Below are 22,038 nucleotides of genomic sequence, written 5' to 3'. Positions count from 1 at the left end.
TCTGACTTAGATTCGTTCCTGAATTCTTGAATATTTTTCTGTACCTCCGTAAACATGTTTATAATTTTTATTTTGAACTCTCTTTCAGGAAGATTGGTGAGTTCAGTTTCATTTGGCCCTTTTTCTGGGTTTGTGAGATTTTGGTCTTAACCATGTTCTTTTGACATTTCATATTTCTGTGTGGAGCCCACTAGTGCCCAGAAGCTCCAGTCTCTGGAGCTGCTCAGCCCCTAGAGGTTGTGGGTCATAGGGGAGCGGAGCTGGTTCCTGGGGGGAGGAAAGATCTGTTTCCTGATTTCCGTCTGCAGTACCTGTCTGCAGTGTCAGAGCTGTGGGCGAAGCACAGAGGTGTAAGCCTGTGTGCTTTGCATCTCTAGCTGTTGTAGGTGGGGCCTCCCTCTGGCTGGCCGGATGCCAGCACAGTGACTGCAGATTTGTGAACCGGTGTTGGCAGTCTAGGAGGAAGGCGCAGAAGGCTGCATGTCACAGAGGGGGGCCTCGGAGCTGACTAGGCAGCCAGGGTCATGGAGCGCCTGAAGCTCCCAAAAGTTCCCAACCAGCTGGGCAGAGCATGCCCAGACAACCTTGTCCAGCCCTCCCCTCACCCATGCATCAAGCTCCGTACAAACCCCGCCCCTTCAGCAGACCTCTCACTGCTAGGAAGCCTCTCAGACTGCCTGCCTTTCCTTTGTCCCAGAATGGCTGAATGTTGATCCCCTCCTCCACAAATGGCTGGAATCTGTCTCTCAAGCACTCCACCTGTCTGAGTTCCCCAACGTCCAGGGCACCACACAGTGTAGGTTTCTGCTCCCAAAGCAGACCTCCAGGGCTATGTGTTCAGCAGTCTTAGGCTTCCACCCCCTCCCTGCTCCGTTTCTCCTCCTCCCCGCCGGTGAGCTGGGGTGGGGGAAGGGCTTGGGTCCTGCCAGATTAAGGCTTTTGTACGTTACCCTGTTTCATGAGGTCTGCTCTGTTCGTGAGGTCTGTATGCAGTCTGGTTCAGCCTTCTTTCATGTTGTGGCTTTAGGGTTAGTTGTATTAATTAACTATATTTTTGTACTATTTGTGGTTTTGGTAGGAGTTCTCCTTCTCACCTCTCATGCCATCTTGAATCTCCCCAAAAGTTTTAATTTTGATGACATCTCATTTATCAATTTTTCTCTTTATGTGTTGTGCCTTTGGTGTCAAGCCTAAGAACTCTGCCTCACACTAGATCCCAAAGATGTTCCAATTTTTCCCCTAAAGTTTTACATTTAAGTCCATGTTTCATTTTATGTTAATTTTGTATAAGGCATATATGACTTAGGTCAAGTTTCTTTTTCTTTTGTCCTTTTTTCCTCCCTTTGGATGGCCAATTGCCCCAGCAACATTTGTTGAAAATCATTGAATTGGTTTTGTACCTTCAAAAATAAATTGTGAATACAAAAATCTCAGTCACAGTGTAAGTTGGTCACAGGGATGGTAGTACAGCATGGAGAATCTAGCCAATGATTCTGTAACATCTTCATATATTGACAGATAGTAACTGTACTAGTTGGGGTGAGTATTTAATAATGTGGGTAACAGTTGAACTACTATGTTGTATACTTGAAACCGATATAATACTGTATATCAATTATACTTCAATAAAAAAATAAAATAAAAATATCAAAAAAAGGAATCAATTGTGAATATATGTGTGGGTCACATATTTTTATACTCAGCAGCACCAGCTCTATCCAGACCTCCTAAACTGTCAAAAAAGAACATGGCAGCTGAGGATATTATAGCAATGTGCTTTTCAGTAAATAATACTATAGAAACAATAGGAGCTAAACTATATGGAGTTTCTGCTGTGTACCTGAGACTTTATGCACCTTATTTTAGTTATTCCTCACTCACAGTAGCCTCTAATGCAGGTACATTTGTCACCATTTTATAGATGAAAAAACTGAAACAGAGGTCAAATACCTTGTTCATGGTTAGTGTGAATCTGGGAGTCAAACCCAGGTCTTGATCCTAGGGCCCATCTTAAATAGGTTACCCCTCCTCTCAACACCAGTTCTTCATGTGCCAGACCATGCAACCATGCTGGCTGAGAACCAGTGCTCTAATCTATAATTGTTATAATGGCAGTAATAGAGCACTGATTCCTGCTGTGAAAGTGAAAGCATGTCTGCATTGGCCTTCTGAAGTTCTAACTGGAGCAACAAACTCCTACAGATCACATATTCCACCTGTACCCACCAGCTGCTACAGTACAAAGCCACAAACTGCTCTGAGGCAATGCTCCTTTTTCCATTCCATTCTTGGCTATGTGATCCCTCCATGTGTATATGTGTGCATATATAGGGGATGGGGGGAAAGAGGGAAGGCTAGTGAAGATTTGGAGGGACTTGGACAGGGCTAAGATTGGAAGGAACAAACACAAGAAGGGAAGAAGCAACTGTAGTTGGACTGATTTTCTTAAACTCTAAGTGGTAGGTTTTCTAGCAGGAGAATCAGACTATGTAAAATGGCTCAAACTTCTTTCTTTCACCCATGCTAATTAGAATCTTCACCCAAACATGAATACTTGGTTCCCTAGATAATCCAGAAGACCACATTAGAAGCCTCTCAAAGACCATAGGTATTATAGGCAACTCTGGCTAAACATCCTTTACTGAAAGCTGCTATGGCTACCGTTGTTAATGCAGTTGTTACTGCTATGAGGCATCTAACACAAGGGAAGTGTATATTGGAAACTTCCTAGCAATGGAGCAGCCTAGCTGATTAGCCATGATGTTTTTATTGTCTCTGAATTTGATCTGGGCCACTGTTTCCTAAATTCTCCTAAATTCTAAATTATATCATACATACAATGCATTTTAGTTTATTATCAGACCTTAAGATTTACATTTCCTTATTCTCTCCTATTTAACTGCTTGCCTTCCATTTTGCATTCATTGAGCTTGGGAGAAGCAGTATTGCAGTTTGAGATAGATGGAGGGGTGGGGAGACATGAAGGCATAAAGATAACAAAAGTAGAAAGGTAGTGTTAATTACCAAAGTGTTTTGGAAAATGTTTTATTCAAATGCAAAAAGAACTCAGCTGCACAAATCCATGAGTAATATAAATATTGTGAGTGTGTTCTGTCACTGGTGAGAACCATTTCTCCTCGTGGCACTTAGAAAACATCCTGAAAACCAACTCCAAACACCTAACTTCTATCCTGAGGTTTCAGGAGCTTTTCCAGAATTCATGATATTGTAAGCTATCTGAAAATTTCCACGGGAAAGCCAGGTGAACAAAAATAAAGGAAAATATTTTATCTCTGGCAGTGGAAGTAACACCACCTTGAACTTTGGAGACAAGTTCTGTGAATACAGATTTTGAGTTCAATATTCATCATTTTCTTAAAGAGGGTGGTCATTCTGAGGCTGTCATCACAAATACTCACTTCTCCCATGGAGCACCTGAGCTATAGAAATTCAAGTACAGTATGGAGTAGATCGATCATAGGCCCTTTAAATGTCATGGCCCAAGTAGTTCTCAGACTCCACTTGGTGATCTAGCATGTTCTTTCCTCCTCTTTGAAAGAATTCCAGCAGCTGAGAGGCCTTAGGTGTTCTAATTCTTTTTCTTTTTCCTACTGGGAAACAAGACAGAGAAGATATTTCCTGCCTCCTGAAAAATATAAGATGATCTTTTCTCTTTAGACCTGATCTCTAGGAAAAGACCATCCTCCCTACCTACACTCCCTTGTTAGAAGCATCCCTTTGTGCTAGAAGTCACTTAACTCTGAGATCCAGGAGGAGGGAGTTAACTATATCAGTCTGGAAAAAAATCAGGAAAGAGAAACCATACAGTAATTTGAACAGAGGAAGTTTAATATAAATATTAACTCTACCAAGGTATTGGCTAGTTAGAAGTAAAAAGAACTGTAAAGATGTAGGACTAGCAGATATAAGGAACATCCATTACCCCTAGGGCTGACATGTACTACCCAAAGGACAACACTTTCCCCAGGAATGAGATAAGAGTTTGTAGGAAAGGGCACTGGAAAACAGAAAAATTGCTGTGATACTGTGCCAGCAAAACTTGCTGGAATTCTGCCTCCTGCAACTTTCTAGAAATCTGCCCTGTGGAACTTCTGGGCAATCTACCATCCAAAGTGCCAAGGAAAGCTGCTCACAGGGAGGTATCTCAGCATAAGCACTCCATTACAAAACCACCTGAGGGAATGGTATTGGGAGAAGCTGCTGGATGCTGCTGATCACCATGTACTACAGGAACTACAAGCTGGAAAAGCTGTGCATTGTGGGAACCTGGGGCTGGGAAGCTGTGTGTGCTGCTGGAGTTAGGCTCTAGGTAGGGTGGGTGCTTGCTCCACAGGAGCCTGCGAAGCAAGCACACTAGCACATCAGAACCAGAAAGAAAAGCCCCTTGCTTCTGAAATGTTTCTCTTGTGCCTCCTACTAAAGCAGAACATTGTGCCAGCTGGCCAAGGTCAAATATTTAAAGGGCCCAGAACCTTTTTCACAGAGCATGCAACAAGTATGAATTTGGAGCTAAGACGCAGTACAGTGATAACTGACACACCAACCCAGCTCAGGTGATAGTGTTAGCTCCTAGTCCCAGCTCATGTTCTGAGTGGTCTTCCTCTTACAATTTGAGGATGAGAGGATAGAAATCAGTTACCCTTTGTCTCCTTATGTCTTTTTTTTCGCCCCTTCTCCCTTCCTGTGTAACACCAGCCCCAGGGGAAAATAGCAGCTATAGCTCTAGCTGCAGTAGTCAACCTCTCCTTCTCTACCAAGATATCTTCATCCCTTTGTTCTGCACCTATCTCCACTGTACCAGTGGCGATGGGGACAAACATTCACCAGATGTCTAACATATCATATTATCGTATCTCAGATTTCAGTATAGGTGGCTCAATTCAGTGGTAAGAGCATGCAATCAGACTTGGAATAGATTCCTCACTCTACCACTTACTGCCTGTGTGATCTTGGGAAAGTTTCTCAGCTTCTTTGAACTCCCCTTTCTTCAACAATAAATGGAGATAATTACACCTGCAACTCAAGAGTGTTGTGAGAATTAGACATAAGTAATATACCAAATGTAATGCGTAACACCTAGGATCAAAGAAACTTGGGTTCAAATCTTGGCCCATCTTTTACTAGTTGTGAAGCCTTTGAGCAATTTACTTAGACTTTCAAGACTCAGTTTTCCCTTCCATAAAATGAGAATCATAATAATATCTGCCTCCTAACTTTCTTGTAAAGGTAAAATGCATATAAAATGTTTAGTGCAGTAATGTACACAGGGAAGGTGCTCAATAAGTGGTAACTATACATGAGGTTGTATCTGTCAGCATTGTGATATATATCTTACTAGCTGTTAGTTTGATGTCTTACTTCCTTTGTCTTCCTCACACTCATCCTAGATTCCCTATCCCAGTGCTTCTGCCTTCGGAAGGAGCACAAACAATATTCTTGACCAGCTGACTGCCTGCTGGTCTAGTGAGCAGACCTAGACAGAAGGGCTTAGTTATTCATCTGGCTTATGACAAAAGGTGTTCATCCCTTGGCAAATAACTAATTCCCTTAGTAGTTACACAATTGCTTCTTTGAAGTTAGTCATACACCAAGGGAAGAAAGAGATAACTCACAGACCTCTAAATCATTCTAAAATCGAAGTCTCATTCTACTTCCAGTCATTAGAGAGAGACTGGGAAGAAAGGGAAATGAGACTAAATCTTGTTGAAAAGAGTACATTTTTCTAATGTCAGTGAGATATGACCCTGGCAGAGTGTAGACCAAGTGACACATACAGACTCCTCCTTTATTGAAAAAACTTCAGTGCTTCACAAGCAGCCATTTATGTTCATGTATAAATATTTGGTTGGGCTATTGCATAAGTGAGACTTCTGTGTAAGGTATCTTAACCTTTATGTTTGAAGCTCATGCAACTTAGCAGGAGGCAGGAGCAGGTGTGGAAATTGGAGACATCTGTAACTGTCCAATCAGTCTCTCCCACTGGGCATGTTTGTCAGAGCTCATCTATGCTGTGGACCCCCAGCGATTATTTTCAGTGTAGATTCTATAGGCAGTGATCCTACCCAAGGAGGCTCTGCTTCACAAGGAAATCCCATACATAAAGGAAAGGGCTTTGCTTTATTGGAGATGTCCTTATATTGCAGTTGGTGAGGAGTAAAGGAGCCATTTCTGTGATATTTCCTTGGAACTCACAAATAAAAATTTGTAGAGGGTCCTCTGCCTCTGAACTACTATATGAAATGCCACTTGAAACTGCTCATTAGTATGTACTCCAAGTTCCTTTGTCCAGCTTGCAACATAAGAGATGTCCCAGAAAGTAAGGTATGCGTGATGCTCCTGAGCTTTTCTTTTAAACATATATCTGTGAGAATTCCTACTTTCTCATTTGATGTTATTACTAAGCAAGAGTCTCAGGTTGGACTCCCCAGCACTAGTGTATGCCAAACACTTCATGCCCAATATTCTTGCTTAGATATTCCCTCCAGGCAGAAATTATGATTCTGACTCACCCTTTTACTCAGTATTCCTAAGGAACTTTGCAACTGGCATGTACTCACAATAGCTTCAGCCATCACCTCTAGAGAAACAGGAATTAGTCACCTTGCCAATTTCCCACATGTCCCGCCCAACTTTTTGAGCAATTCATTAGCTTTCCTACAAAGTAAACTTAACACTAAATGAAAAAGGCAAGTTTACCCAATCCAAGGCCTTGGAACCCAGCTGGTCTTCCAGCAGAGAAACAATTGCTACTCATTGTGACGCAGCCCCAGTGGGTGGACATGTGTAGGTGGGGATAGGTGACCATAAGGTACCTAAGAAGCTGCTTTGTGTTGAGATTGAGTTTATCTACCACCTAGAGACCTGGCTATTCGATAAGGATGAAAATTATGTTACAAGTGCACAAAAACATACTACTTCTATTTCCATTTATTGTAATGATTTGAAGGGAGCACTCCCTGTTGTCCAACCTCTGCCATTTCTTAAATTAATTTTTGCTTTCTCCACTCAAGCAGGAGACAGCAGGATGAGTACTTAGTCTCCTACCATATGTCTCTGCTTCCCAGCTACCCCTACTTGATTTACCTTCTATTGCATGGGTGGAAAAGCTGTAGGTGTTGGGATCTCTTTTTCTTTTTTGGCTCAAAAAAACCACTGGGAGGCAATTTTAAATAATAATTTCTTTAAAGGGAAAAAGTATGTTTAAGAGATAAAAAGTGATTAGCAGTTCATCCCCTGAGAAGACAGAATAGGAGGAGGTGGATTATTTGTGTAGGAAGGGTTTTTGCATTTGGGTTTAATATGAGGAATAACTTTGATCACAGTGGTTTCCATTAACAGTAAGACAGAATACTTAAAGAGGCTGCAGCTATGGGTAGGAGTATCTGCTTACTTACTCTGTGTGTTCAGATGAAAATAGGTTCCCTACTTTCAGGCTGGTATTCAACCAGTATGCACTGAATGGCCATATCAGTTTAATAATACTGAAAAACTTCTGTACCAGTTGGTAAATAGGTACTACCAGTAGCCCTCTAAGTGATCATCAGCTACTCCAGCCAATAATTAACCACTGTCCAGATCCTCCTAAGTGACCACCCATCACCCAGGCTACCCTTGTATCCCCCAGGCTTCCCCACAGTCTAGCAATAATGAGTTGACCCCTGGCACAGCAAGGGGGTCCCATGGACTCTTTTCCACTGTTAAGGTTCAGTATCCAATTCTGTTTAGTTGCTCATGCCATACTGGTGTTTGAATATTTTGAATATCATCCTCATTTCCCTTGATCTTATTTCCATAAACTGAGGTCGTATTTATAGAGAGAACCAACCAGCTAGTTCATCAGAGGACCCCTAGCAGAGTTTATTGCTTTTATGTAGGCTAAATTAAGTTTGTGAAAGAAGAAATTATTGTGGAAAATATTAGCAAGATCAGCTTGGGGAAAGGATTGCTACTTGAAACAATAACCAACAAGTAGTGTGAGCCATGGTTTTTGTCAGGCATTACAACGCTGTCAGCAAATTGAGAGAGGTAAAAATGGATAATTCTATACTGGCTATTTATTCACCATGCCATTTCCTGGGGGGAAGTTAACAGTATATAAGGTGCCATCCCTGCCCTCAAAGTTCTTACAATCCAGCAGGGGAAATACTGCAGGCACCCAGTTAACTAACTATTCATACAAGGTAAAATGCTGATAGCCATTTAGAGAATCTAAAGCCATTAGTATTAAGTATCTCTTAAGGAGATACAAAGTCAGCATACTTACTGTGGTACAAGAGAAGCACCCAGACTGGAAAATGTTCAGTTCCTGTGAAACAAAATAAGGTGGGGGGTTCACTTAGACAAAACCAGATTGTCTCTGTGATATTAAATTAGTACTGGCTCTGCAATGATGAGGAATATTTTATGCTACAAAGCCTGACAATTAAAGAAAAACTTATTTAAATCAGTAGAATGCTGCAAAGCAGACCATTGAAGGATTCTTTTTGCTTCTATGATAGAAACAAATTGAATAATTTTGATTCTCTTATCATCTTCTATGAAATTGTATTTGCTAATAGAATGCAAATATCATTGGTAAAGAAAGAAGAAAAAAGATGAATCATTATAATGAATGTTTAAATAAAGAGCTTCAGATTCAGAAAGTTACATTGTTATATTGCCTAAATAAAACCATCCAGGATTTTCCACTGCAAACAGTCTGAGGCCTTTGTGTATGACGCACTTGCTAAGTGCAACAACTGAAACACTGATTCCTCCTGGGTAATGCTTAAGTTGGTACTACTGTTGCAGATGCTTTCTGAAACCCCAACATTGTTCTCCTGTTTGAGGCTCTCTTAGCCATCTTGGGGAGGATGCATCCTTCCTAATTCATTGGTGTCTGGCTTTCTTCATTTCTGATTAAGGATCTCCCACCCAAAACTTCCTACCACCAGCTAGAATGGGAAGGGGAATACAGAAGTATGGCATATCTTGTGCTTAACCCAGTCATCTTCCAACCTCACCCTAGGATTTCTGGCACTTGCCAAATGGCTTCCCTATATGAGAAGCTCACAGGGATTAAAGTTGCATCTGTGGGTGGTAGGGAGAGGGCTCTCCAGGTGTCAGACATGACATTTGTCTTACTCTTTTGCTTTTACTCTTGTCTTATTCTTTTGTCTTTTGCTTCATTCACTGAATCAGTTCTCACTGAGTCCCTACTGTGCACTAAGTATAGCCCCTTTCATTTTATTCCTAGAAGTCTATCTGCCTTTCCCATACGGTTTGGCCAATTCGCTGGTGTCCTAAAATACATCAACCTCAGCTCTCCCCTCTGATGAGCTTAAGTGGAATTTAATAATCCCTGTTAAATTGTCTTGTGACTGTCATATGAATAAAGGCTACAGACTCTAAGTTAGATTGTAAGCATCAAATTAATTTTACTGCAAAGGTCAGTCTGCTCTCCTGGCATTCTGTTGTGCTTGAAGGTTGGTCATTGCATGCTTGACCAAAACGTTCCTGTCTGAGCTGTATTCAAAACAGATTTCAAGATATAGCCAGATTGAAAACTAGACGTTCGGAGGTAAAAGACTGTGTACTCTGACCCCCTGGAAATAGCAAGCAGCTGCAGTGATTTTTATGTGTATATACAATACATCATCTTCAGGAGACGATGGACATTAAGCTCAGCACTTCTTGCTCCCAAAGCAAATGTCTGCTCATCTTTTCCACCTAGCTGCTCATGTCAGAGGAAAGAAATATTTCTTCCCAAATGACTTCTAAACTTGCTTGCCTGAGAAGTGCTGCCCCTGGGGAAGCAGGACCTATCAATAGAGTTTGGTTGAAAAAAGATGTAATCATATTCAAATAATGGCAGACACTTCCATTCTGGTTCCTTTTAACCTTCATCTGTCTTCCTAATTTACCACAGGCTCTCTCTTTCCAGCTCACCTCCTTTGGTCATCCTGTTGTGAGTTCATGTGCTCCTGATGTATGTGTCTAATATACTCGTCAGTTCAAGTTCTACAAGTAACATTCATGTAATAACTTGCCATTTATATTCCTGGAAAAATACAAAGATGGGCTTTTAGGCTACAAAGTAGTATTCAGGCTATTGTCATAGCTACAATACCTTGACGCTATTGGGACTGAGGTCACAAACTTCTTATAGCATGATACTTTCTTTGGGCATAATTGTGGTTTCTTTCAAATTTCCTAAAAAGAGACAGCAATGGTCAATTTTCTATTCCAGAGGATAGAGGGAGATATAACCAGGCTGTAAATATGATTTAAATTCTTCTCAATGAGAAATTTGTAAGTAGATCTAGGGAAACTGTAGCCTGTTGCTTCTTACAATATTCAGCCTTCACCTGTGATAGTCACACTGCTGACCTATTGTGTGTAGGACAATGTGTGTTCAGTGGTTGAGTTTTCTAGAATGAATCACATCTGCTACTCAAGTCTCCTAAGAGACTGTGTTTGCAAGACCAGGCAAGGCAAGGTGTGTAGTCCAGGGCTGAGGAAAGTGGCAAGTGAAGTGGCTCAGGAAATATCATTTGGAATACCAATGAACACCAGCTCAGTCACTAAAACAGATCCAAAATGCTTTTTTCAGGAAAATTCAATACCTACTTATAAATGCCAATGAGTGGGCTAACATTCCATCTGGATACTTACATGACTCAGACACTTTAATTTCTAAAACAGAGTGCCTGCTGGGCCACTTTGCATGTCTAATAACTAAAACATGTGGGCTTTTCTGCAGCCATCAACATAGACTATCTGCCTTCCATGTGGTCACCAGAACACTCTACCTTGAATTATCTGCCCTTTAGCTCTTAGTTGTATAAAGGGACATGCCAACTAGATGTGCTTGCCTAAGAAGCACCATCCCCAGGGAAGCAGGCCCCTATCAGTGGAGTTTGGTTCAAAAATAACATGATCATATTCAAATAAGAGCAGACCCCTCCATCCTGGTTTCCTTTAACCTTATCTGTCCTGATCTGCCTTGCACCCTCTCCTGTGCATCTTCTTCGGCCATCTCTCCTGTGAGTACATTCACTGCTCATGGAAGTATCTGACATACTTGGCAGTGCAAGTTCTGCTGGTAACATTCATGTAGGAACTTATCAACATCCCACCTTTCAGGTTTTTCTCATTCTTTTCCTCTAACCAATAGGACAAATAGGATTGTCACTTTCTACTTAGATCTTGTATGCAGCCTTGTTTGGTCTTTAGTTTGTGTGTGTGTTTGCCCACCTCCACACCCAAGTAGATTATAAGCTCTCTGAGGAAGATACTTTAGCTTCTCTTGTGTCCCTCTTAGCCAGTAACAAAAGGCATAATAGGAGCCCAACAAGTACCATTTGTTAACTCATGAAACTAGGAGATACTATCCAAATAGATTACACTGTTTTTAATTCAAGTGTACTCTTTTATTCTTCTCAGAAGTAAAATTTTATTCTGAGGTTGTCTTGTACTATGCCAGAACTAGAAGTGTACTCTATTCTGTGCTTTGAGCTATGGTCAGATACTCCAACTATAGTGACTTAAGGAATCTATCCTTCTCTCTGTAGCTGAGAGAGTGACTGAACACTCTGATCCAGTGCATTTACTAGGCACTGCCGTCATCAAAAGAGCAGCCCAAAGCCCTTTGCCTCTGTACCTTGGCTCCCTTTATAACCCAAGTTCTTTTATGGAATGGTGGTGCTGCCTCTGCTAATTTTCACTTAACCTCTCCATTCCTCCATTTTCTTCCCAAAAAAGCCCATCAGTATCGACCTGCCTTCTGGGGATGTTTTGAGGACATAATGCTGATAAGAAAACATTCTCTGTGAGAGAATATTGATGACAGGTGTTTTGTAGCCACAAAAAGAGAGGGCACTCAGCAGTAATTGGGGGCCATGTTTAGCTACCCAACTACCCATTATCATTAGTACTAAGATTGATTCTAATGCATCATGATAATGTACCTTGTAATCCACATGTAAGGGGGTAATTTATTGTCAGGTGGTGATTGTTAGTAATAACAAGTTGTTAGAATATATTCAGAACATAGTTGTACACATCTCTTGTTTTTCTTCCTTTGTTTGCATGTCTAATTTTATGCCCCTTTGCCTATCCTGTTTTCTCCTTTAAACTGCCTGTTATAGTATTGTTTTTCTTCTTTAAATAAGCTTAGTGTCTCAATGAACAGCTTGAACACAGCAAACTGATTTGGAAAAGCAGTTTAAGCAGCCAAGTCCAATTTAAGAATGGTGGTGGATTTTATCACTCAGCTTTATTAATGGACCTCATTCCCTCTGTATCTCGTTTCTTTCCCTAATGCATCTGTATAAAAGCCCTTGCCTCTCTCATTAACCCCTTTGACTGGTGTTAACTCACTCCTGGGCATTTGTTGCCATAGCTGCAGCTGCCCCTCAGCTGGAGCCCTTCTGCTGGCCCCTGCAAAGGCCACGCAGGACTGGCCTGCTTGTTCCAGGCGTCAGCTGTTAGGCGGAGGGCAAGAACCTTGCAACCCCAGAGGTCAAACAGTGTGTCCCATGTGCTTAAGCCCTACTTTTTTTTTTCTTAGCAGCAGATGGGTACGTGGTGGTCCAGCCTCAAGGCTGGGAAACACGTTGTGAGGACATTACCAGCACTCTTCCTCCCTCACCCCTCCCCAGTCACCCAAACAGGTAGCCTAGCTCCCTACTCAAAAAGGTGATTAGTATTTTTCCTCTGTTGTTTGAATCACTTCCTTCAACACCTGTAGCAGGTCCAAATTCAGAATATTGGTTACCTCTGTCGCGAATCGTGCACAACTTGCCTCTCTGTTCACTGAAATAATTGCTGGCAGTTTTATGGAGCATCTCTTGTGTATATTTTTGCCCATTTACAGTTTTGATTATATCGTTCGCAGAATGGAAACGTGGCTTTCCTCTGCTTACTCTCATTCTCGTATATCTTCAAGGAGAAACTCTTTTAAAAACAAAATGGAAATGACATGCAAATGGTTATGTTAATATAATACAGGCAAAAGTCGGGACCTTCAGAAGTTTCCTCAGGAGCAAACTGATCAGGTGATGAGTATATCCTGCATGCATTTCTATTTGAGTTACCAGCCAGAATCGTCCTATGAGAGATGACTAGGAAGAGAAAATGTTAGCTACCTGTAATATGTGACTACTTTCTGCCCTAGGCGCCAGCACTGACGTAGTTCCAGAGCAAACCCAACTCCCACACACGCAGATTGGGATTTGGGGAAGATGTTCAAATGTGGAAAGTTTCCACATAGACCAGTAATACAGAGTTGCAAAAGAAAATTTAATTTTGTCTCTGTTGTGCTGGCTTTGCCAGACACCTGGCAAGGATAAATCTGTGGATTAGCTCCAGACTTAGAAAATTTACAACCATGTAGTACCTTACCTTGACTTTAACAGAACTGATACTATAGCATCAACAACAGCAGCAGAACAGCAGCATCATTAACAACTAACATTTATAGAGTATCTTACAGCTTTAAAAACACTTTTACAATTAATATGTTGTTTAACCATCGCACCAACTCTCTAAGATTAGTACTATTGTTGTCTGCATTTTTGTGATGAGGCTCAGAGACATGACTCGTCCAAGGTCGCACAGCTGGTAAATTGCATAGCCTTCTAACTCCAAAACCCTAAGGTACCCATGCTAGGGAATACACACAGCCCTGTCACCCAGCTTCCTAGCCCACTGCCACCTCCATGTCCACAAACCTCGAGGTAAACAAATTATGATCCATGGAGGCATTCACTTGAAAAAGTGACTACCATGAAGGTAGTCATGTTACAAAGGAATCACTGCCTTTCCATAGGATTCACTGCTAAATGATATGTTTGACATCCATGTTTGTCCATAGATCACTAACTACTGAGCAAGCTGCAGAGTGAGGGGAGTGGAGGAATGTGAGCGAGAACAGCACAATTGAGAGCTCCTGGCAACTAAAGTATCCTTCAAAAATTCAGATAAAACATTTCTGAAGAGACACCGCCAGTATTGGTAGTAGTACTATAAAAAGAAGCAAGGAAAGGTTAACACAAAATTCAGAATATTGGTAACCTCTGAGGGGAGAGGGAAGGAATCATGGAGGGGCATGTGGTGGCCTTTAAAGAAAATGGTTATATTCTTTTTCATAAACTGCATGCTGGGTACATAATTTTCATTGCACCATTGTTTTTTATAGTTTACACTTCTCTCTTACAAAGTCCCCTTTGCACCTACTCAATATTTAATTTTTAAAAATTAGTAAAAGACAGTGTGAGTCAGTAGAAAAATAAGATTTGATATACACAAGTTAGCTTTACATTTTTAAGGAAGATAGCCACTATTGAAAGCTAGGTGCACTTTGATTAAGAAACAAAACAAACAAAAACTTAGCCAGTTTGCTGTGACAGTGTCTTCAGTGACATATCAGTTACTTCCTCAAGAATTGGTGGTTTGTGAAGACAACATGCTATTCCAGAATTTCTCCAGGGTCTGAGTATTTCAGTATTGCCCCTCCCCTCTCCTCCTTTCTGACAGTGAACTTCTAGGTTCTGGGACAGGAAAGAGCAGTGGCTTGGTCATTTGGGAATCTGAAGTTAAGTGCTTGAACTGTAACCACGGATTTATGGGTTGTTACCCAAAGACTTATTATCTTTATGGCTTTCCTTCATGTTGGACCTGACAGAGAATGCAGTGCATGAGTGGGCTTGTGTATTTATTTTCATTACTGGTTGGTTTCTCTCTGGCCAAGCTTCACATGCTGTAAGCACAGGCTGACAGGAATTATGGCTTTTCTTCCACGTGGAAATAAGTGGATAAGCAAATACTCCCAGCCTGATTTTCTTTCCAATTCATTATTTACAGGGAATTCACCCTTTGTAATCATTCTCAAATCAAATTTGCTCTGCCAATCCCTGTAAGATTTGCTCTGGAGATCATCACCAACCTAGACATCTTTTATTGTTGAGCAGCTTATGTCTCCTCCATGTTAATGCCAATTAAAAAAATGGATTAAAGGTGATGTCACCAGTGGCCTGGAGAGTCACTCAGGAAGAAAATTTAAGTTACAGCAGAAACAGATAAAAGGAAAGAAAGTCAATAACTCACATGTGTTTGCTATTTGGACTACCATTGTTGTATTAAAATATTCAGGAGAACCATTGAATTAAATGAGGCAAAATATGTCATGTATAAGATAGATTCCCATAAAGGCACTATTATTAATACTGTCCCAGAATCACAAACTGCTGACCAAATCACTTACATATGGATTGTTCCTGGAGTAGGCAGATAGCACATAACCTCTGCCCAGCTGTTATAGAGGTCACAGCTGTAGCCATAACCAGCTTTTGTCTTACTGGAAAGCTGGCCTTGAAGAGTCAGTTCTCCTGCCTACCTTGTTGTCTCCCATCCTTATCATGAGTTATCGAGACATGGTACTAAGTAATTCTGGCTTTCGTCTACCACAGATGGGGTGATCACAACTGAAAGCATGGATGCAAATACCGCCCATGCTTTTGGAGAAAAAGCAAATGGGTTTGGCAGCAGGTCTGATGGGTTTGGGGTAATACAGTGGAGGAGGAGGGTAACACCGAAACAATCTTTTCAGGATTTTATTAGCAGTACCACTTTTAGAAAATGCATCAATCAGATGAGAGGCATATAAATTAGTCCTGCTGTTCTTTCTGGCTGTGCTCTTGGTAAAGAACTGGTTAAGGAGAAGTCATCCTGTTCTTCTTTGCTTAAATACATTCCCCACTATGATTAACGGCTAGTTCCCATACTAATACTTTCTGTCCTTTTCACCTGAACTAATTATAACACTCGTCCCTCTCCTCAACCCCAGTGGCCCCTGTTTTCCATAAGATAACAGATGTAATGCCCACTATTGTTAATATATTAATAATTACTAGTATTCTACTACCACTTACTGAACTAGGCATTGCAATAGGCCTTTTTTTTCACTCCTTTAATCCTCACCATAGCCTTATGAGATAGGTACTGTTATTACCCTTTATCACCCTCATTTTTCAGATGTGGAAAGTGAAGAACAGAGACATTAAGTCACTTCCCTAGCATCACACAGCTAATAAGTGGCAGGCCAGGATTAGAACTCCAATCTAATCGAAAGACCATGAACTTAACTACCATTATAACCCCATTTTTAATTCATTCAAGGTTACACAACATTAAACGGTGAATGTTTACCATGCTTCATCTGGTCAAATATGTCACAGTAATTGGTCATAGTCGTTGCAGTTTTCCAAAAAAAAAGTCATTTTGAAACATGATTGGGATGGGGGCAGTATGAAGTTCTGTATAGTAGAGGCTATTGTTTTATGATTATTTGTCAAATTAAAATAAAGTTTGAAAATTCGAGTTAGGCTGCCTGTGGAGGTAAAGAAGCCAGAAAGGGGCCAGGGCTGCCAGCCTAAGGCAGAGCCATTAGTCACTGGCTCTGTGGCTGTACATGTATATATAACATTGCCCTTAATATTTGAGGATGACTCTGCTGAGGCAGCTTGTTCTCAAGCCAATGTTCCCATTATCAGTAGGATTTAACACTGACTTGTTTATGGAGGTCATGGCCAGTGTCCCATTCCCCTGACTTAGACCATGGCCTGGTAGTTAGTGACTTGTAAAGTAAGTCAACAATACAGTCTAATACCTATCCTCTCAGAGTCCAAAAAACTAGAAAGTACAAAATGACTTCATGTTTTTAACATTCTACTTTAGGGGAGAGTAATAATAAGTAAACTGATAAGGAAAATATTCTCCACTCATGCCCATCCACCTGAAACACTTACAGTTTCTATTCCATGTTTCAGACTTAGCACAAATACAGCCTTATTTCCTATACCTTTTAAGATAATAATTGGTTTATCTTTCAAAACTCCCTCTAAAGTCACCTTCTCCATCTTAGCATCACTTCCTCTATTTTCCCCACCCCTACCACCCACTTTCATCTTAACAGAGTAACTGCCTCCCCCTTCCCTATATCTCTGTTTAGCCATTATCAAACTATACAATAGTTTTATGTCTATCTCTTCTGCTAATCTATGAGCCCCTCAAAGGGCAGGGAAACATGATTGTTTCCCCTTAGTACCACCAAATAGTGTAAGGATTTAACACATTTGTTAAATAAATAATCAGAATGTATCCTGAAGCCCTGCCATAATCTCACTCAAAGATTCAGGTACAGCTAGCACATAATGACCACCTGTGTTATTTTCACCAGAACCCCCACCCCCCACGGAAAGAGGTGCTAGCATTCCTATTTATAGATGAGGACACTGAAATTCTGTGTTTCTCAAATTCATGATGGGCATAAGCATTATCTAGCATCCTTGTTCAACAGGCAGATTCCCCAGCACCACCCAGATGAAAACCTCAGATGTGGACCCTGGACCTTGGCTATTTAGCCAGCACTCCAGGTGATTCTGATGCACGTGGTTGGACCCTCCACTTTGACAAATGCAAGTGTAAGTGATTGCTACGCAGTGAGTAAATAGTCAAGCCAGACTTCAAACCTAGCCCTCCTAATTCCAGAATTACTCCATGCTATATTTATCTTCGTTTTAATGTGCCTCTGATGGCAAGGAAGTGGACTGCAACATGTTGGAAAGATTTCCAGCAACAAGAGCTAAAGCAAAACGGCTTGTGGATTAACCCCAGCGTTGTTGGTTTTTTTCCTCCAAGAGATCTTGCCAGACTTTCAACAGCATAGCAGCAGGGTTGCCAAGTCATCTCTTACACAGCTTACCTCAGGAAAGGGTAAACCACAGAGCTTTGGGAACTTGCAGGGTTTGTGGTTCTCTTTCTTCTTTCTCCATCCCCCCTCCACCACCAGCCATCCCATTAACTTAAAGAGCATATTCAGTACCTGAAATGCAATTTATTCATTTGTTAAATGTTAATATTTCTGATTGAAAATGAGTAACTACAACATTTCGGATCCTGACAGTAATATTAATGTGTCTGTTTCAAAACCAGGAAAAAAATTGTGTGGCTTAACAGGTAGTTAGGGCAAATGTTAAAAGAGCTGGCATAGGGTAGCATTTTTGCAACCCATTTATGCTTTCAGTGTGCTTTATCTAAATATTAGGTGAGGAAATAGGAAATGAACGTGTTGATGCAATCCTAAAGACTAGAGGGCCACAGTCAACCATTCATCTTATAGCAGGATAATATGAGATCACTGGCATCGGAGGAGCCCGAGGAGCCCAAGAAGCCAGCGGTGAGCCTAAGAACCTCAGTCCAGAAAAGCCCAAGAGAGCCTCGGGTGCAGCCAGTTGCTGTTCTTGCTGACCGAGAAAGCCCTCCAGGGTTCCTTGGTGGAGAATGCTAGGGTTCCAGGACCCCTGCATCCCACCTAAACCTAGTCCCCTGGCTCGGTTTCAGCGAATACCCTTGAAGGGACGACTGTCCCTGAGCTTCTTCAGCTCATGCCAGCCCACCTTAAAATGACAAGAGACCTCTGCCCTAGTTCCAAGAAATGGGAAGAGAGACCCCCACAGGGTAGCTGTATGGTTTCTTTTTTAACCAGAAAAAAAGGAAGGGAAAGATAAAGTAGGGTTAAAATCATGACTGAGCACTTGCTCAGCATTCATTGTACTGTAATGATAGTATATAGCTCAGTGGTTACAAAGGCCGGCTCTGTAGCCATACTACCTGAATTTAAATTTCAGCTCCAGCATTAACTCCATCTGTACCCTTGCACAACTTCCTAATTTCTTTGTTCCATTTTTCTTATCCATGAAATGGGCATAATGATAAATATTACCTAGCTCATAGAGTTGTAAAGATTGGATTAAGTAATATATATAATGTCTTAAAACAGTATTTGGCCCAAAAACATTTTATAAATATTAGGAATCAACACAAACCTGAAAGATAGGTATCATTATCTCCAACCACAGGTGAACAAACAGGCTAAAAAGTATGTGAAAATTGTCTAAAGTCTCACAGCCGGTAAATAGTAGTGCCAAGATTTGATTTGAGATCTATCTGGCCCTAAGATTTGTATTTCTTCCATTATACCCTCTTGCCTTCATAAATGTAGGGTATATGCTGTGAGTTCCTTGGAGGGGTACATGCCAAAATTTGTGTCCTTCTTCCTCACTACACCCCCATCTCCACTGCCAACTGCCATCTGGAGGGCTGGCTTGGCACTCTAGCTTCTTATAGATTTAGTTAGAAACCATGAACATCCTTATAACTGCTCCAGTATGGCTGTCCACAGGACTGGAAGAATGAATCATCTAGGATGAGGGTTGGTTTGTGAAAGCACCCTCTGCTCTGAGGTTCTCGTCTGCATACCTTGAGGATCAAGGTGCTATCTCTCACTGCCCACCCCACCACACTCACAGCCCAAGTGAGAATGATTACCTACTATATAGGCCAGCATAGAAATCCTTCCTTTTCCCTTCCTATTCCTTTCCCCTCTCCTCCCCTACCCTTTCCCCAAGGAAAAATATGTTGTAATATCCTGATCCACTTGAATAGCTCTTTGATCAATCCTTGGTAACACTCATAAGGAGATAAAGCCCTCGCTTGTCTAAACAGCGTCATCTCTCTCCGGCCACCTGGGAGCCTTGTCTTAGAAAAGCCCCTGTCAGTTCTCTCACCCTGCATAGCCATGATGCAAGCTGTGGCATCAAACTGCTGGTGACATCTGTGATCAGGAAGAGAGTGGAGCGTGCCTGGGGCTTCAGTGCATTTTTCATAAAAAATGATGGATTGTTAATTTTCAAAGAAAATGAAAAGGGATTCAAAATAACACCTGCAACACCAATATATTGCTTCATGAGCAATAAATACCAAACAGAAGGTAAAACCTTGAGCCCTAGGCCTAATGCAGACCCAAAACATGATTTATCCTGCTATTTCCTTTCGCTTAGCCAGAGGCAGAAAGCACAACATTATTCAGTTCTAAGGATACCCATCCCTGCCCTTGTACCATAATGTCTCACAGCAAATACTTCATGAGTGCCTACTGTATGCAAGGTCCCATGTGATATGCAACTAATGAGGTTTTCTTCTGTGCTCCCTACAAGCGTCTTCTAAACTCCCTCCCTCTTTCCTCTGTCATGATATTCCTAGTGCTCTTCCCAGGACCATTCTCTCTAAACAATACCCCCTCAACCTTCCATGCCACCTGGACTCCCCACCTTGAAGATCATTTCTTTGATGTGAAGCATAAAAGTAACCATGCTGAAAATGTTAACAGATTCCCTCCTGGTGGGGTGGATGGTGGTCAGATTAGTCTTAGCACGATAGCATAAAGTAGTAGGGCATAAACTGCTGAGATTGGCTGCACCCGTAGGATGATGGGAAGGGGCTGTGGAGAAACCAGGGGTATAAAGCACTCCGCATAAGGACGCATGAAAATCACTGTAGTAGAGCAGAGTTTCTCAGCCTCAGTGCTATTGATATTTGGGGTCAGATACTTGTTTGTTGTGAAGTACTGTCCTTTGCTTTGTATGGTAGTGAACAGTATCCTTGGTCTCTACCCACTAGATGTCATTAGCACCTCCTAGCCCCCCATTGTGACAACCAAAGATGTCTCCAAATATCACCAAATGTCCTCTGGGGGAAAACTTGGCCCCAGTTAAGAGCCATTATGGTAGAGGACTTAGGAAGTACCCATCTGTATAATTATGAGCTCTATAGCCCCCCCAGCTTTCAAATATTCTATGACGTTATGACTTCTGTAGTTTAGTATAGCATAGTGGTTAAGAGCATGAATTGTGGAGACAGGCTGCCTGAGATTGAATCCTGACTCCACTGCGAGCAAACGGTATGACCACTGACAGGTTGCTTAACCACTCTCTTTCTATTACCTCATCAGTAAAATGGGAATAATGACAGGTCCTACTGCATAGGACTGTTGTGAGTTTTTTTAATTCATTTTATTATCATTAATCTACAATTACATGAAGAACATTATGATTACTAAACTCCCCCCTTCACCAAGTACCCCCCCCCACAAACCCCATTACAGTCACTGTCCATCAGCATAGTAAGATGCTGTAGACTCACTACTTGTCTTCTCTGTGTTGCACATCCCTCCCTATGACCCCCCCAAATTATACATGCTAATCGTAAGGCCCCCTTTCTTTTTCCCTGCCCTTATCCCTCCCTTCCCACCCCTCCTGCCCAGTCCCTTTCCCTTTGGTAACCGTTAGTCCATTCTTGGGTTCTGTGATTTTGCTGCTGTTTTGTTCCTTCAGTTTTTCTTTGTTCTTATACTCCACATATGAGTGAAATCATTTGTACTTGTCTTTCTCTGCCTGCCTTATTTCACTGAGCATAATACCCTCTAGCTCCATCCATGTTGTTGCAAATGGAAGGATTTGTTTTTTTCTTATGGCTGAGTAATATTCCATTGTGTATATGTACTACCTCTTCTTTATCCATTCATCTACTGATGGACACTTAGGTTGCTTCCATTTCTTGGCTATTGTAAATAGTGCTGCGATAAACATAGGGGTGCATCTGTCTTTTTCAAACTGGAGTGCTGCATTCTTAGGGTAAATTCCTAGAAGTGGAATTCCTGGGTCAAATGGTATTTCTATTTTGAGCATTTTGAGGAACCTCCATACTGCTTTCCACAATGGTAGAACTAATGTACATTCCCACGAGCAGTGTAGGAGGGTTCCCCTTTCTCCACAACCTCGCCAACATGTGTTGTTGTTTGACTTTTGGATGGTGGCCATCCTTACTGGTGTGAGGTGATATCTCATTGTGGTTTTAATTTGCATTTCTCTGATGACAAGTGATGTGGAGCATCTTTTCACGTGTCTGTTGTCCATCTGAATTTCTTCTTTGGAGAACTGTCTGTTCAGCTCCTCTGCCCATTTTTAAATTGGATTATTTCCTTTTTGTTTGTTGAGGTGCATGAGCTCTTTATATATTTTGGATGTCAACCCTTTATTGGATCTGTCATTTATGAATATATTCTCCCATACTGTAGGGTACCTTTTTGTTCTATTGATGGTGTCCTTTGCTGTACAGAAGCTTTTCAGCTTGATATAG

At 41.4% G+C, this 22,038-nt stretch overlaps 1 protein-coding gene across 10 annotated transcripts in view; it reads left to right on the top strand.

Annotated features, from left to right (window-relative positions):
- ENOX2 (ecto-NOX disulfide-thiol exchanger 2) overlaps positions 1 to 22,038 on the top strand; it is a 302,249-nt gene that overhangs the window by 193,952 nt on the left and 86,259 nt on the right. For 7 of the 10 annotated variants that reach the window (XM_057495823.1, XM_057495824.1, XM_036931200.2 and 4 more), the window contains one exon: positions 17,360 to 17,483. The exons of the other annotated variants lie outside the window; for them this stretch is intronic. In XM_057495823.1, coding sequence (XP_057351806.1) covers positions 17,396 to 17,483 — 88 coding nt within the window. In that variant the 5' untranslated portion in view covers positions 17,360 to 17,395. The remainder of the gene's footprint in view (positions 1 to 17,359; positions 17,484 to 22,038) is intronic. 10 annotated transcript variants of the gene reach the window in all.

This window comes from Manis pentadactyla, chromosome X (assembly GCF_030020395.1).
Source record: "Manis pentadactyla isolate mManPen7 chromosome X, mManPen7.hap1, whole genome shotgun sequence".
NCBI classification, from domain to species: Eukaryota; Metazoa; Chordata; class Mammalia; order Pholidota; family Manidae; genus Manis; species Manis pentadactyla.
Note: the sequence above shows the minus strand (reverse complement) of the source record. Positions and strands in the feature narration are given on the sequence as shown.